A 16,626-nucleotide genomic window follows, 5' to 3' on the forward strand; every position below is an offset into this window, starting at 1 on the left:
TTATTTATACATACATGCACAAGCACATGTGGAGCTGATATAAAAAACACACAGTAAACAAATGCACAAAAACTCATAGGAAGAAAAAGTTGAGGGACTCCCCCAGAAGGAAAAGCAAAAGAACTTCCAGAGTCTAATAGAGCCAATATCTGAGTAGTAAGAATTCTGAAAACAAAAATAAAAAATAAGAAGGGATAAAACAACTAAACAAAAAGTTAATTTTCCCAGAATTGAAGAACAAAAAGTTTCCAGACTGAAGGAGCCAATCCTACACCCAGAAGAATGAATGAAAACTAATCTACACCAAATAAATCATCATGAAATTTCAAGAGAGGATTCTATACACTTGGGGAGGGAGGGGAGACATAGATCATGCCATACCAGTTTTGGCCTTCTTAACAGCATCACCAAACCAGAACACCATGGGTAATGGCCTTCAAATTTTTAAGGGAAAATTATTTCTAACCCAGAATCCTACATCCAAGCATTCAAGTATGAGGACAGAATAAAGATATTTCAGATATAGAAGGTCACAAAATTTACCTTCCAAGCACCCTTTTCCAGGAACATTTCTAGAGGCAGAGCTTCAACAAAGCAAGAAAGTAAATAAGAAAGAAGCAGCCATGGGGTCAAGGAGATTCAACTCAAGAAAAACAAAGGAAATCCTAAGTAACAGTGGAGGAACATCCCAGATGACATTTGTGCACGCCTACAGTAAGCAACCAGTCCAGATGACTACAACAGGCTGGAAGGCTCTGAGAGAGCTTTCTCTAAGATGTAAACAATAGCACACTGATATGTTTGAAAGTATAGAAAAGAAAAATAAACAGTTGGACAGAGTTTGGGGATGAAGTGTCTATAATTATATTTAAAAATAAAAAAGGTAGAGAAAGAAAAAAAAGACAATTATTAACTCCAAGGAAAATCAAAAGCTGAGGAAGAGAAATTCTCATTGTACACTACATTATGGATCAGCCATGTCTCAACACACTGACTACCTCTCTAACCTAAGTTATAATATACCTATACTAGGAAGATGTGGGGTGAAGAAGTATATACAAATGTGAGGTTAGAGGGGAAGACACAGGTTGGAGAAGAGTTAAATCGTGATCTTTCATAGCAGGAAATCAATGGCTAATGCCTAAAACTGAAAAAATTTTAAATTACACTTCAAGCATTTAGATTAGAGATCTGTAAGAGAGGTGGAGATACTAAAATAAATAACAAAACAGATGAAAGTAAGCCTGTCCAAGCAATAGAAATTTAAGAGGCTGTGGATGAATGGAGAGGAAACTGCTGCCTTTTTTTAACAAGTCTTACAGTCCACAGTCTCTCTGTATTACAGGGATATGTAACTATCAAAAACAAAAATTCAATTTCAAAAGTTCAGCAGCTAAGTAACTCAACAACAAAAAAAATTAAACAAAAGTGAAGAGGGGCAAAAGGATGAAAGCAAAAAGTAAAGCACTACAGAAAGAATTGTTAACTACCACTCCTGCAAATGGTCACTGCCAGAAAGCATCATTAAAGTTCACTGTATGTAATCTACACATGCCAACTTTAGACCATTACCTTCATCAACATCACAGGTGGGATGTTCAGGTTAAATGAATTGCTATTATTAAACAGGTCTTCAATTTTATATGTAAATAAAAGTATGTCTTTAATACAGCTCCAGGTTCTACTACAGAAAATTGCTAATTAACATTGTAAAGTCTATGAACCAAAAGCGCTTCTAAAACAGCCTTCAGGGGACAGTCTATTACATACAGTGTCGATCATCTTGTTTCTAATAGTCTTCTTTACGTCTTGGACCTTCTGTCCTTTAAATCCATCCACCAACATTACCTAGAAGGATAAGAAGTGTAAAAACACATACAATTAAAATTTGCTTTGGGTCCCCCCTTCAACTTTCTCCTACCTAAACTTACCTCCACAAACAACCAAGATATTTTTAGTGTGAAATTTATCATATTTATAACCATACATCTTTATTTTGGCACAGCTTGGACAATTAATACTTATAACACACTTGTTTTTCTTTTAGTGTAACCAGGATATGTATTATGAACATGATTAGAAAGAAAAGTTCACTTCCTTCCTTCCCACTTCTTAGGTTTCCATGTGGAGAGAATTCCTCTGCCCTAACTCACATCACTCCCGAAGGCTTTGGGGGAAGGAACAGAACCAATGCAGCTCAGCCCCAATTAGGTTTCTCTTTTCAACTCCATCTGTTGCCAGCAAGGATTCTCCTTTGCCTGGCCATGTGATAAACTTGGCTCTGAGAGGAAGGCCTACGGTTTCTCAACTCTGCCTTTTATGTAATGGGGAGATTTAATTCTCAGGCAAAGTATTGCCTTGCCCATTGCTGTCACAGAGCTAAGACACCATTCCCTTCCGACTGATACTGACCTCCATCTATCTGATTCCTGTTGACTCTTTCAAATAGGTTTTATCTTTTTGAGATTTTGGGGGTTTTTTGGCCATACCTCACAGCTTGTAGGATTTTAGTTCCCAATCCAGGGATCAAACTTGGGCCTTCAGCAATGAGAATGCAGAGTACTAAGCACAGGATCACCAGGGAATTCCCAATACTTTCTACCTTAAGTGGAAAGACATGTTTTCTATTTTCACCTCCAATCCTCTAACGTGCCAAAATGCTCCACATCTATTTAATTCATCATTATGAAATTATAGATTATTGATTATCATGGCACAGGGGTTAACAGCACAAATCTTAGAGCCAAGTTGCCTAGTTTCAGTTCCAGCTCTGCTTTGACCTGGCTATCTGGCTGATACTGGGTAAATTACTTAGTGTCTTAGTACCTCAATTTCCTTATCTGTTAAATGGGAATAAGTGCCTACTTTGCAAGGTCATTTTGAGATATAAATAAGTGAATATGTAAGTGCTATATTAGTGTTGGCTTTTAGTGTCATCTAAAACATGGATGAGTTGAGTTTTAAAGAAAACATATAAACAATATTTGGTCATACAGAGAAATAGAAAGCAAAAGTAAAAAACATTCTCATTTACAGCCTTAAAAATCTTCATTTCAACCTCAAGTTACTAACAACTTGACTGGGTTTTTACTTTCACTAGCCTCGCCTTCTTTCCATGGAAATGTAAGCCACATTAATATATGTACAGTAAGGAGAAAAGAGAGGCTCAAAAATGGTGCTAAGATGGCATGCAGTAGTTGTATTAACAAGTAAATTAATGAACTGAATGAAACTGCTTATTTAAAATTTCATCTCATTAAGAGAACAAAGGGACCGGGTATTGTCCATGCAATAAACCTTTGGCGTGTATTGCATAATAAGACGAACTAACCTTAAAAATGTTCTTGAGAAATTCACTCAGAGATTAGGGGCACAAAAATGGAACTTCTGTAATACTATTGGACCAAAATAGATTTAAAAAAAGAAATTTGGAAAGAGAAGAACATAATCTTATAATCAGTTCAGTTCAGTTGCTCAGCCATGTCTGACTCTTTGCGACCCCATGGACTGCAGCACGCCAGGCTTCCCTGTCCATCACCAATTCCTGGAGTTTACTCAAATTCACGTCCATCAAGTCAGTGATGCTATCCAACCATCTCATCCTCTGTCATCCCCTTCTCCTCCTGCCTTCAATCTTTTCCAGCACTAGGGTCTTTTCTAACAAGTCAGTGCTTTGCATCAGGTGGCCAAAGTACTGGAGTTCACCTTCAGCATCAGTCCTTCCAATGAATATTCAGGACTGATTTCCTTTAGGATGGATTGGTTGGATCTCCTTGCAGTCCAAGGGACTCTCAAGAGTCTTCTCCAACACCACAGTTCAAAAGCATCAATTCTTTGGCGTTCAGCTTTCTTTATGGTCCAACTCTCACATCCATACATGACTACCAGAAAAACTATAGCTTTGACTAGATGGACCTTTGTTGGCAAAGTAATGTCTCTGATTTTTAATATGCTGTCTAGGTTGGTCACAACTTTTCTTCCAAGGAGCAAGCATCTTTTAATTTCATGGCTGCAGTTAACATCTGCAGTGATTTTGCAGCCCAAGAAAATAAAGTCTGTCACTGTTTCCATTGTTTCCCCATCTATTTGCCATGAAATGATGGGACCTGATGCCATGATCTCAGTTTTCTGAATGCTGAGTTTTAAGCCAACTTTTTCACTCTCCTCTTTCACTTTCATCAAGAGGCTCTTTAGTACCTCTTCACTTTCTGCCATAAGGGTGGTGTCATCTTCATATCTGAGGTTATTGATATTTCTCCTGACAATCTTGATTCTAGCCTGTGTTCCATTCAGCCCGGCATTTTACATGATGTTCTCTGAATATAAGTTAAATAAGCAGAGTGACAGTATGCCACCTTGACGTATTCTTTTCCCAATCTGGAACCAGTCCATTGTTCCATGTCTAGTTGTAACTGTTGCTTCTTGACCTGCATACAGATTTCTCAGGAGGCAGGTCAGGTGGTCTGGTATTCCCATCTCTAGAAGAATTTTCCAGTTTGTGGTGATCCACAGTCAAAGGCTTTGGCATAGTCAATAAAGCAGAAATAGATGTTTTTCTGGAAGTTTCTTGCTTTTTCAGTGATCCAAGGAATGTTGGCAATTTGATCTCTGGTTCCTCTGCCTTTTCTAAATCCAGACTGAATGTGTGGAAACTCTCAGTTCATACACTATTGAAGCCTCGCTTAGAGAATTTTGAGCATTACTTTGCTAGTGTGTGAGATGAGTACAATTGTGCAGTAGTTTGAACATTCTTTGACATTGCCTTTCTTTAGGACTGGAATGAAAACTGACCTTTTCCAGTCCTGTGGCCACTGCTGAGTTTTCCAAATTTGCTGGCATATTGAGTGCAGCACTTTCACAGGATCATCTTTTAGGATTTGAAACAGCTCAACTGGAATTCCATCACCTCCACTAGCTTTGTTCATATCTTATAGTAATCCCTCTCAAATCAGGACACAGCTGAAATAATATTAAATTTTTCTATATTTTTTCCTAAATCACTAAGAAGGAAATCAAAGATCATGGAGTACGTAAATCAAACAAAAATGATAACAAAAATATTACTTACACCATCATAAAAACCCCTTAGGTACAATTTCTCCTTTGCTTCTGCAAGTTTTTCTCGGTCATTCTGGCTCTGAATTTTCAACTCATCACAGATAGTTACGGCAGAAAGCTTTCCAAAATCTGGGATTTCAATGACTGGCACCTGCAAAAAAGAGAAATGTGAAACTATTCACACTGAATGAACATAAAAACAGCCTTATGGGCATAGTCCTTTGCCTCCACTGTCCAATGAAGTCATATGAGATTTTATATATCATTAGGTCAGCTCCACACATTAGGGAAAACATCCAGATGTGAATCTATCTTCCTACTGTCCATGGGAACCACCCAAATTCTCTGCACCAACCCCCACAGTGTCCTTTCCTCACTACACATATAGCTTCCACAGCTCTCAAGCCCTCACTGGGCATATAATTTACTGAATAATGTTCAAAACTGGCAAAATGATGCATGCATGTGTGCTAAATCATTTTAGTCATGTCAAACATTCTGCAACCCTATGGACTGTAGCCTGCCAGGCTTCTCTCTCCAGGGGATTCTCCAGGCAAGAATACTGGAGTAGGTTGCCATTTCCTATTCCAGGGGATCTTCCAGACCCAGGGATTGAACCCTAGTCTCTTATGTATCCTGCATTGGCAGGCAGATTCTTTACCACTAGCGACACCTGGGAAGCCAGCGAAATCAGGTAAACAACTAAATTTATGGATGGTCTTTTTTCTGATTTATATTAAGTCTTCTGGAGTCTCCATGAAAATTATTAACTAGTAATTTACATTTCTAAAGACACTAACATGAAAACATAAACATTCATGTGTAACATGGCAAAATTTTATCTTTAGAAGCCTGGAAATTTGCCACATTAGAAAATAAGTTACTACAGAATTCGTGATACTAAAAGGCAAACTATTTGTTTGTTCTTGAACTGCAGGTGCCAAGAGCTAAGAAAATGCCTACTGTTAAAGTTTTTTGTTTGCTCTTATCCATCACAGCAGATATCAAATTAAAGTAAGTAAACTCTTAAACTCCCTCTTATTTTCATTCTCTGTGAGTTGGTGATGGACAGGGAGGCCTGGCGTGCTGCTGTCCATGGGGTCACAAAGAATCGGACACGACTAACAGACTGAACTGAACTGAACCAATTATTTAATTCTGTTACGAGTGTTAGCTCTTTTCTTCCTCTAATGAAAAGATGGACATTAATATCCCGAATCATCTATGTACTCACAGGTTCAAATGGCAAGACCATGTCATCTCTAATGCCGTACTTCACTCGTAAAGCCTACAAAAACAGAAAAAAGTTAACACTAATGATCAATATTTTTCTGGTATTATCATTATGAGAAGTACCCTCTAAAATTTTCTTGAAGTATTTTTCTTCTTCTCTCCATAACGACCAATTTTTTAATTTTATAGAAAAAAATCTCAAGAAGGGATGTATGACTTTTAAAAACTAAACAGCTTAAGTTAGACTGAATAGCGTAAATGATGAAACTATACAGTCAAAAGCAAAAGTTCACACAGACACACACATATCACTTAAAATGAAGTTCACATTCCAGTTGCAATGAAAATGCAAGTATCAGAAAACTTGTTTTTACAAAACTTTCTCTTGTTAGCAATCAGGTTGCTCTTCAGCAGGTGAATGAATAAACATACATCCAGACAACAGAATATTATTCAGTGCTAAAAAGAAACAAGCTATCATGCTATGAAAAGACATGAGAAACCAAAATGCTTATTACTAACTGAAAGAAAGTCTAAGAAAGCTACATACCATATGAATCCAACTATTACACGACTTTTGGGAAACGTAGAACTATGGTGACAATTAAAAAGATCAGTGGTTGCCAGGAGTGGGAGGAAGAGAGATGAACAAGAGCACAGAGGATTTTTAAGGCAGCGAAAATACTCTGTGTATCATAATGATGGACACATGTCATTAAATGTTTGCATAAACCCACAGAATGTACAACACCAAGAATGAACCCTAAGGTAAACTATGGACTCTGGGCAGTTATGACGTCAATGTAGGTTCACCTTTGATAAAAACGTACCACTCCAGTGAGTGACACTAACAATGGGGGAGGCTATGCAGGTGTTGAAGCAGGGGGTATTACATGGGAATCTCTGTGCCTTCCTCTCTATTTTTATTATGAACCTAAAACTGCCCTAAAAAAAAAAGTCTTAAAAAAGATTCTACGGGGACTTCCCTGGCTGTCCAGTGGTTAAGACATCACGCCTCCACAGCAGAGGGCGCAGGTTCAATCCCTAGTTGGGGAACTAAGATCCCGCATGCCTCGTGAGACAGCCAAAAAAAAAACAAGGTTCTATGAAATATTATTTTTAAAATTCAAGTCACAGGAAAACATATAAGTATCAAGAAACAGGTTAAAGATAGCATTAAAAAAGATATCTGCATAGTTTTTCAGCCTAATCCAATAGTTCAGTGGTGCCTAACAAATGCGATGAGAAAGAGGAAATGTGAACATGAAACACAGAAACTTACCTGCTTTTTCTTCAAGTCTCTGAGGGCAGCAAAATCATCAGGAGAGTCAGAAGGAACACTTGTGACCACACCAGTGCCTTGTAAAGGAAAATGTGGAATTAACTAATAACAACCAGAATGTGTCCACCAAAGAATTTCTACAAAGAAGTAAATTCTTTACCTTTATCCTCCTTGATGGTGAGCATTGGGAGAACATAGATCACCTTGTAAGATGTTAAAGGTGCAGAAAGTGATGCACCAAGAATATCCTATGTAAGAAAAAGATCAGTATAAAGAGGAAGTAATTTATTCTAATCATTAAATTTTAAAACTATGTTTATATTTCAAGCCATGAGAAGCTAGTAATCAGCAATACTCATTCTTTTTTACCTACTAGACTAGAAATAACTGAAAATAATTATAAAGCCCAAATCTTGTAATGTTGTGAGGAAATTAGTACACTAACATTGCTTCTAACTTTGCACTCCTTGAGGAAAACAATATAGGAATCCACAGCAAGAGTCACAAAAATGTTCACACAGCTTGGACCCAGCAATCCAATTCTAGGAATTTACCTCAAAAGATTCTTTGAGAATCTGCCCAATGCTGTGTTAACTACATTAGCAAAACCTGGAAACAACTAAGACTTTAAATGATTTTTTTTTAATCACTTAATTAAATATGAGACATCAGCAAGATAGAATATTATGTCTCTGTGTTTCTATTTTAAACAATAATTAAAAAGACAGTTAAGAAGACATATCTAGTTTCTCTTTAAAATAAAAAAAAAAAGATGCTACAGAAATGCACTTTTCAATTCCATATAGTTTCCTTTACCCATATACATAAGTTGCTTATAGAATTAGGAGCCATACTGATAAAGGCTAAATATCATTAACAGTTTAAAGCTATTTTTAAAATTATATCACCCATTTCCCTCATACCAGAATCTGCTCAAATTAACAAGGAAAGAAGTTGCATGTAAGAGCAAGAAAAAAAAAACTTTTGTCATTAATACTGTTCCCCAAAACCTCTCAGACGGAACTCTAACATTAGGAACTAATGAGATGTGGCAGGACTGCTTATAACAGATGAAGCTATTCAAATATCCATTATACAGAGTCATTAAATAATTTGTGGCACAGCCAAACAATGGAATACTGTGTAACAGTAAAAAATAAGAACAAAAGGAATTCCTTGGCAGTCCAGTGGTTAGGACTCTACTTTCACTGCCAAGAGCCCAGGTTCAACCCCTGGTGAGGGAATTAAGATCCTAAAAGCCACATGGCATAGCCAAAAAAAAGAAAGAATGAGAACAAGATGTTTATTACCAAGAAATAGCTAAGTAAAAAAGAAAGTAAAACACTGAACAATGTGATGAAATACAGTGCCATTTGTGTGTAAAAAAAGAGGGCTAAAGAATATATATGTATGTATTTGCTCGTATATACATGAAATACTTCTGGAAGGATTCACAAGACACTGGTTTCACTGACTGCTTATGGAAGAGAGAACTGAGTGATTGGGAGTATTTTGTGTACCTTTTCTTTTTTTTTTTGGCTGCACAGCCTGCAGAATCTCAGTTCCCCAACCAGGGATGGAACATGTGTCCTTGGCAGTGAAATCACAGAGTCCTAACCACTGGGCAACCAGGGAATCCCTTCTTTTTGTCTTTTAAATTTTGAGTCTTATGAATATTTAGTAATCTAGACAAAAAATAAATTTACAAAATAAGAAATAAAAGTCCAATTCAAAAGGAGAATTGAGATGGTATTCTACTCATCTTTTTCTTTTAAAAGATTTTTTATTAAGATACCAAAGATCAGCACTTAACCAAAGGGAATAAAACACCCTAGTAAATAAGTAAAATAAACCTAAGTAAAATAAACTCTAAGGATACTACACGTGCTCATGCACAGTCATATCCAACTCTGTGCGACCCCACGGACTGAGGCCCACCAGGCTCCTCTGTGCATGGGATTCTCCAGGCCAGAATACTAGAGTGGGTTGCCATCTCTTCCTCCAGGGAATCTTCCCGACCCAAGGATCCAGCCCAAGTCTCCTGGGTCTCCTGCATTGTAGGCAGATTCTTTACTGGCTGAGCCATCGGGAATTTAGTTAAGATCAAGACTTCCTTTCCAGAAAAAAAGCAGCTGCTACTGCATACCAGGAACACGGGTAATCATATTAAAAAAGTAGTATCGGGAGTTTCCTGGTAGTTCAGTGTTAAGAATTCACCTGCCAATACAGCAGACACAGGTTCAATCCCTTATCAGGGAAGATCCCACATGCCATGGAGCAACTAAGCCCATGTGCCACATCTACTGAAGCCCATGTGTCTAGAGCCTATGCTCTGCAACAAGAGAAGCCACCGCAGTGAGCAGTCTGAGCACCACAACTAGAGAGCAGCCCCTGCTCACTGCAGCTAGAGAATGCCCACGCACAGCAAAAATGACCCATTTTTCAAAAGGAGTAATATAATGTCTACTGCAGCTATATACTAAATCTCTTGAGGAGAACTGTATTTTTCAATCAGATAATTACTGAGCAGAAACATAAGATTCAAAAATGCTATTTTAGGGAATTCCCCGACAATCCAGTGGTTAGGACTCCATGCTTCCTCCGCCAGGGGCCTGGGGCTTAATCCCTGGTCAGGGAACTAAGATCCCACAAGCCACATAGTATGGTCAAAAAAAAATATTTTCTAATAAATACATAAATAAAAATGCTGTTTTACTGATGTGGTCACACAATGAATATACCGCAGCAATTAAAAAGCAAACAAAAAGAACAAACTACTACTACATATACATGGGTGAATCTCACAGGCATCACATTGAGCCAAAGAAGCTAGACATAAAAGAGTACAGACTATACAATTTCACTATGTAAAGTTCATGAAGAGCGACTCATCTTTGGTGACTTAAGTCATGTTAGTGGTTACCTCTGCAGAAGCAAGGATGTGAAATGGACAGGAGAGTGCCTTCTGGAATGCTCCAACTGTACATCCCTTGATTTAAGTGGTGCATAACATTTGAAGACATACCAAAATACACACTTACGACTTACACACTTGACTGTACATATACCTCAACTAAAATGTTTTTTTAAACATTCTTTTCTCAAATTTCATTTCTGACATTTTCCTCTAAATGCATGCCCTAAAATAAATTCCACTACCCAACTTACCTCTCCCATTAACTCTTTAACAACAGGTACCACTCCATTGTCCTTGGTAAAGCCCTGGTATGACATATTTCTTGCAGCTCTTTGGGTGCAGATGAATATATCGCCATTCATTGTCTCAAATCCAATGTACTTCATATCAGGGCGAACCCAACAGTTTGTTTGTCCAAACATAGTCTCAGGTCTGAGAGTAGCAGCTACCAAGAAGATATTTTTCCCTTTCAAGCCACTAAGAAGAAAAAAACACACATTTACACAAAATATGTTGTGGATTCTATCACAACTATCTGATGTTTCAAAAAGATGAAGCCACAATTCTTTGACAAACCTACCTTAATTTGGATGGGTATGGCTCAAGCACTTTCAACTTGATTAAAGTATATTCCTGAGGTCCAACACCCTAAACAAAATAAAAATTTGAAAGAGGAAAGAGTTGGATTAAACCTACTAATCTATGCAAGAGATCTGATTCAAATTTCTAAGATGGGTTCTTGCACTGCTAGAATAATTCTTCCTTCCAATGAAAAGACTGTCAGTGGTGTGTTGACCACATGGAAGCCTAATGTGTAAGAAATGACTTGAGAGACCACCATCCTACCCCACACCAGACAGAACTGGTCAAGGAGGTCCAGACTACTGAGTAAGGTTTGCTAAGAGCTCTCTCGAGAGGGAAGAACAAGGGGAGAGTGACTTGGATTAATCAGCCAAAACAGTGTTTGCCAAAATGGGAGTTAGAAGATACAATCAATATCAATCCTACAGAGCAGTCATCACAGACATACGATGGACCAGGGATCAAATGATGTGTATTCAAAACCTAGCTTGGGCCCTCACTTGTGGCCTGCCACAAGGAGTCACAATCACTCTGAACCTTCATTTCTTCATAAAAAATAAAATTAATTAATTAAAAATTTAAAAAATAAAAAACTGTGCTGTGCCTAACACAGCACTGTCCTGAGGAACACATAAGATAATGACACATAATGATAATGACAAAATGCTTTGAAAAACTATAATGTACTATTGAAACTTAAGATATTGCTATCATTGACTATATTAAAGCTTAACACTAGCCTTCTGAAGGCTCTCAAATCTTTCAAAATTTTGATCAACTCTCACTTCTGTCAGATAAGTTATATCATAATTGAAGGCTGATTTTGAAAGGTAGTCACTAGCCTATGAATGTGTTCAAAGGTGGTAACAGAGAATGACACACTCATAGGGACTACAAAGTTCACTGTTGTTGATTTACTCTGCCAAGGATTTAGACGAATGATTTACCCTTGCCTCATCCAAGTATTACAGGGAACAATGTCACTAATGTGTCTTCCAGGAATGCAGAATGAACTGATGTCATGCATGACTTGAAGTACTTTGAAAATAAGCAGGCATGTGACCAAAGCAAGTATAAATGGAATCTGTGTACATGAGTGAACCACATATCTCATTATCTTTCCTCATGGTCTCTTTTTAGAACCATGCACTCTCCAAGTGGTGTTTCTCAAACATGAGCAGGCATATGAATCACACAGAGAACACATTAAAAGACAGATTCCTGGTCTCCACCCTCAGAGCTTCTGATTCAGCAATTTAGGGGTGAGGTTCAAGAATCTACTTCTCTAGGAATTCTCTGGCAGTGTAGTGGTTAGGACACCACGCTTTCACTGCCAAGGGCCCAGGTTCAATCCCTGATCTGGGAATCCTGCAAGCCAAGCTGAGTGACCAAAAAAAAAACAAAAAATCCAAGAATGTGCTTTTCCAGCACAAGTTGATGCAGCTAAACCTACCACCAAAGTTCTAGAAAAGGTTCTAGAGAAGATACAGGTACCTATGATGACAATCTGCCTCCCTCTTTAACAGCCACCAGAGTATCATGACTTACACCTCAATACTGGAATAAAGCTATTTTTAGGTTTCTGATTTATTTCTTAAACTCTGTGACCACATTAAGAATTATTACAATAAATATTCTATGTCACAAATAATTACCTCCCCAGTTTGTCTGTCATGATCCATGCAAGGCTGTCCATCTTTTGGAGAATAAATGGTATACCTAAAATAAAAAATAAATGACAAACATTACACTGTACAAGTTTTATCCTAATGGATTTGTCAGTGTTGTTCCTAACATCTCACAATATTTCTTCTAACTAAAACTTCTGAATAAATGTCTATATCATTCTTATGCTTTTATGGGAAATTTTGTTGCCAACACAGTTACTCAATGAAAGCTTTTTGCCTTCATCAAAGGTAATACCACTGAAAAATATTCACTGATCTTGGCTTTGTGGTATGAAACAGAAGACTGTAGAATATAAATAAGCTTTTGAAATGCAAATACCTTTTAATGAGCCCATATGATCAAGGGAGAACTTTACAGAACAATTTATAGAGAAAAAGGATAAACTAAAACACAAATACAATTATTTTTCTACTTGGCTAGAATACTTAAGAGAATCTTTCCTGAGACGATAAAAGTAGAATCTTTAGTGAGACCCCCTATTCTCCCAGGTTCTACTTGTCACAAACACTAAGCAGCTCAAAGAAATTAAGACACTGGCCAGACAAAAAGGAAACCAAAAGAAATAAGAGAACAAAAAGAGGAATTATAAAAAGAGAAAAGATAATGGAAAAAAGTAGGCTCTGGGCACAGAGAATTACAATACAGGAATTATATGATTTTGCTTTATTAAACTGAAGGACAACAAACTCACCGCTTCCCAAACTTAATTCTGCTTCTTTCTTTTAATGTTAGAAACTGCCACCTGACAAATGAATCATAGTAAGGATTAACATCAGTGGTGATGAAGGACCGGCGCCAATCTACCTACAGGAGGAGAAAGGAAATGGTAATTTTTTAGAAATTTATATAGTCTCTATAAAAAGGAATTCCCATGAATCAATTATTTACTCGCCTACTCCTAACTTTTCAATGTAGAATTATATCAAATGTCAAAAGCAAACCAAAAAACTTCAAGTTCCATCTATTAAATATATGTCACAATTATCACATTAATTTATGCTTAATAGGTAAGCTTTTAAACATATATATTTACATATTAAACACATAGGAATTATAATAAATTAAGAAGGAACACTGAAACAACATCTTTTTGTGTCCCTAAATATTCAAGCTACACTTGGGTTTCTTCAAATCTCTTTTTTTTTATTTTATTGAAATACAGTTAATTTACAATGTTGTGGGTTTCTTCACTTGAACAGTACTCCTTTTTACTAATTGCTAGTATATCTATATATATTCCAAAACAACAAACATTAAAGTACTTCATTGCTTACCTCAAGGCCCATGTGGTTCTAATCAGAAAATAACAGTACCAAGCCACTCGTGGAATACTGATGGAATATATTATTCTAAATCAAGAGGCGGTCCAAATCTTGTATAGTCACACGAATAAAACTGTGTTCTTCACATTGCCTTAAACTACAGAGGTGACCAGCATACCTTCAAACCCATTCTCTTCAGATCCTGGACAGCCAGTGGTGGGAAATATTCAAGCCAATGTTCTGCTTCAGAAAATCTGACTATCTCATCATCAGAAAGGCCGAGGGACTTCATAATGTCCCACTGGTATTTAGAAGATCCAGCTTTAGCAGCCGCTTTACTCTGAAAATAACCAGCAAAACCAAACTCCATTAAAGAACAACTAACAACCAGTTAACAAACTCCAGAACCATAATAATTTTAAATGAATGATCCTATTTGGTAGTTTTTTTAAACTCTAAAACAATATTACTGACATATAGGAATACTGCAGAATCTGGATGTACTGTTTTATATGCCAAACCTGTATTCTGACACCAAAGGTAAGTAAATGGATGGAACCATAAAAAAATTATCATCACAAAGATAAGTTCTTAGCACCAAACCTTCTCTATTTCCTTTTTTCAAATACCACATGAATCTTTTTTAGTTATGAATAAACCACTAACTAGAGTTTCCTCCTTTTCCAACATTTATCAATATCAAAAAAGTAACCACATGCCAGGGACTGAAGGTGGGCAAAGGTGTTGGACCATAAAACTATAAAAAGGTAGGAGGAGGAATCTCGGGACTAAGGAAACCGATCTCTATGTACCGTGGTGGCAGAAACAAGACTCTGTGCATTTGTCAAACCAAGGCAATGATATATTCCAAAGAGTGAATTTTACTTTATGTAAATTAAAAAAAAAAAAACTGACCAGGATGTTGGAGGAACTCAAGATAGAAAGCAGACTGTGACAAAGTTATCTAACTGTATTACAAATGCACGCTATAACCACACTAAAGGGGTAGGAAAGAAAGAACTTTAGAAGTAACCGGAAAATAGCGTGTTGCTGCTGCTGCTAAGTTGCTTCAGTCATGTCCGACTCTGTGCGACCCCAGAGATGGCAGCCCACCAGGCTCCGCCGTCCCTGGGATTCTCCAGGCAAGAACACTGGAATGGGTTGCCATTTCCTTCTCCAGTGCAGGAAAGTGAAAAGTGAAAGTGAACTCGCTCAGTCGTGTCTGACTGTTAGCGATCCCGTGGACTGCAGCCCACCAGGCTCCTCCACCCATGGGATTTTCCAGGCAAGAGTACTGGAGTAGGGAATAGCGTGTTGACTAGATTCTAAAGACAAAATGAACTATACCCAACCAATGTATTTTAGTTGGTAAAACTGTTCTGTAACTACTGGTAGACAACTGAACAAATAACAGATATGCTGTAAATAATGAGAGCTAGGTTCCCTACTGTTGGAGAAAGGAGTCACAAATAAGCAAAGGAAGAATGCTAGAATGAGCCCTGTGGTGCTAAAATAGAGCCAGAGGCATCAGTATGCACTTAGAAAAAATAGAGACAGAAAGAGAACAACAAATGCTATATGATATCACTTATATGTGGATAATCTAAAATATGACACAAATGAACTTACCTTTGAAACAGAAATAGACTCAAAGATATAGAGAATAGATCTGTGATTGCCAAAGACAAGGGGAGTGGGAGAGGGGTTGTTTAGGAGTTTGGGATCAGCAGATTTAAATTATTATACACAGATGAGTAAACAACAAGGTCCTACTATATAGCACAAGGAACTATATTCAATATGCTGCAAAAAAAAAAAAAAACCATAACAGAAAAGGAAAAAATATTTTAAATAAAGAAAAAATATAGGAATTCCTGGTCAATCCAGTAGTTAAGATCTGGCTCTTTCATTGCTGTGGGTGTGGGTTTGATCCTTGGTCAGGGAACTAAGATTCCTGGTTGGTATGGCCAAAAATAAATAAAGTGTTTACATTAAAAAAAAAAAAGAAAAAACCTCATTTTAAAAAAATACAAAGAAGTAAATACAGACACATACATACGCAATGGCACCCTACTCCAGCACTCTTGCCTGGAAAATCCCATGGATGGAGGAGCCTGGTGGGCTACAGTCCATGGGGTCGCTAAGAGTCAGACACGACTAAGCAACTTCACTTTCACTTTTCACTTTCATACATTGGAGAAGGAAATGGCAACCCATTCCAGTGTTCTTGCCTGGAGCATCTAAGGGACGGTGGAACCTCATGGGCTGCCGTCTGTGGGGTCGCACAGAGTTGGACACAACTGAAGTGACTTAGCAGTAGACATACACATATTTCCTTGCTCTTTCTACAGAGAAGACCTAGAAACAATGAGCATACCTAGCACTCAGAATTTAGTTTCTAAGTACCATTTTTCAATAAAAGGAAAAAGGACTCCTTGGAAAAGTGGCTAACTCCAGGGCTAAAATAGGGAGAAGAGAAAATGAGCTTGCAGCATCTTGTGGCACCTGAAAGTACAGAAGTGCTCAGAAAAAAAAAAAAAAGGAATAAAAGAAAAGATGAGCGCATGTCAAGTGGACAAAGGAGCCAACCTAAAGATTCCCTT

General features: G+C 37.4%; 1 protein-coding gene across 1 annotated transcript in view; it reads right to left on the bottom strand.

The window, feature by feature from the left end:
- Positions 1–16,626, bottom strand: part of LOC128071109 (leucine--tRNA ligase, cytoplasmic-like) — a 55,349-nt gene that overhangs the window by 32,864 nt on the left and 5,859 nt on the right. Inside the window, exons 5-14 of the mRNA XM_052664072.1 lie at positions 14,202–14,363; positions 13,453–13,565; positions 12,728–12,791; positions 11,071–11,138; positions 10,742–10,967; positions 7,734–7,821; positions 7,574–7,650; positions 6,293–6,346; positions 5,069–5,209; positions 1,771–1,848 (exon numbers count right to left, since the gene is read on the bottom strand). Of these exons, the coding sequence (XP_052520032.1) occupies positions 1,771–1,848; positions 5,069–5,209; positions 6,293–6,346; positions 7,574–7,650; positions 7,734–7,821; positions 10,742–10,967; positions 11,071–11,138; positions 12,728–12,791; positions 13,453–13,565; positions 14,202–14,363 (1,071 nt within the window). The remainder of the gene's footprint in view (positions 1–1,770; positions 1,849–5,068; positions 5,210–6,292; positions 6,347–7,573; positions 7,651–7,733; positions 7,822–10,741; positions 10,968–11,070; positions 11,139–12,727; positions 12,792–13,452; positions 13,566–14,201; positions 14,364–16,626) is intronic.

Source organism: Budorcas taxicolor, unplaced genomic scaffold, assembly GCF_023091745.1.
Source record: "Budorcas taxicolor isolate Tak-1 unplaced genomic scaffold, Takin1.1 scaffold152, whole genome shotgun sequence".
Classification (NCBI taxonomy): Eukaryota; Metazoa; Chordata; class Mammalia; order Artiodactyla; family Bovidae; genus Budorcas; species Budorcas taxicolor.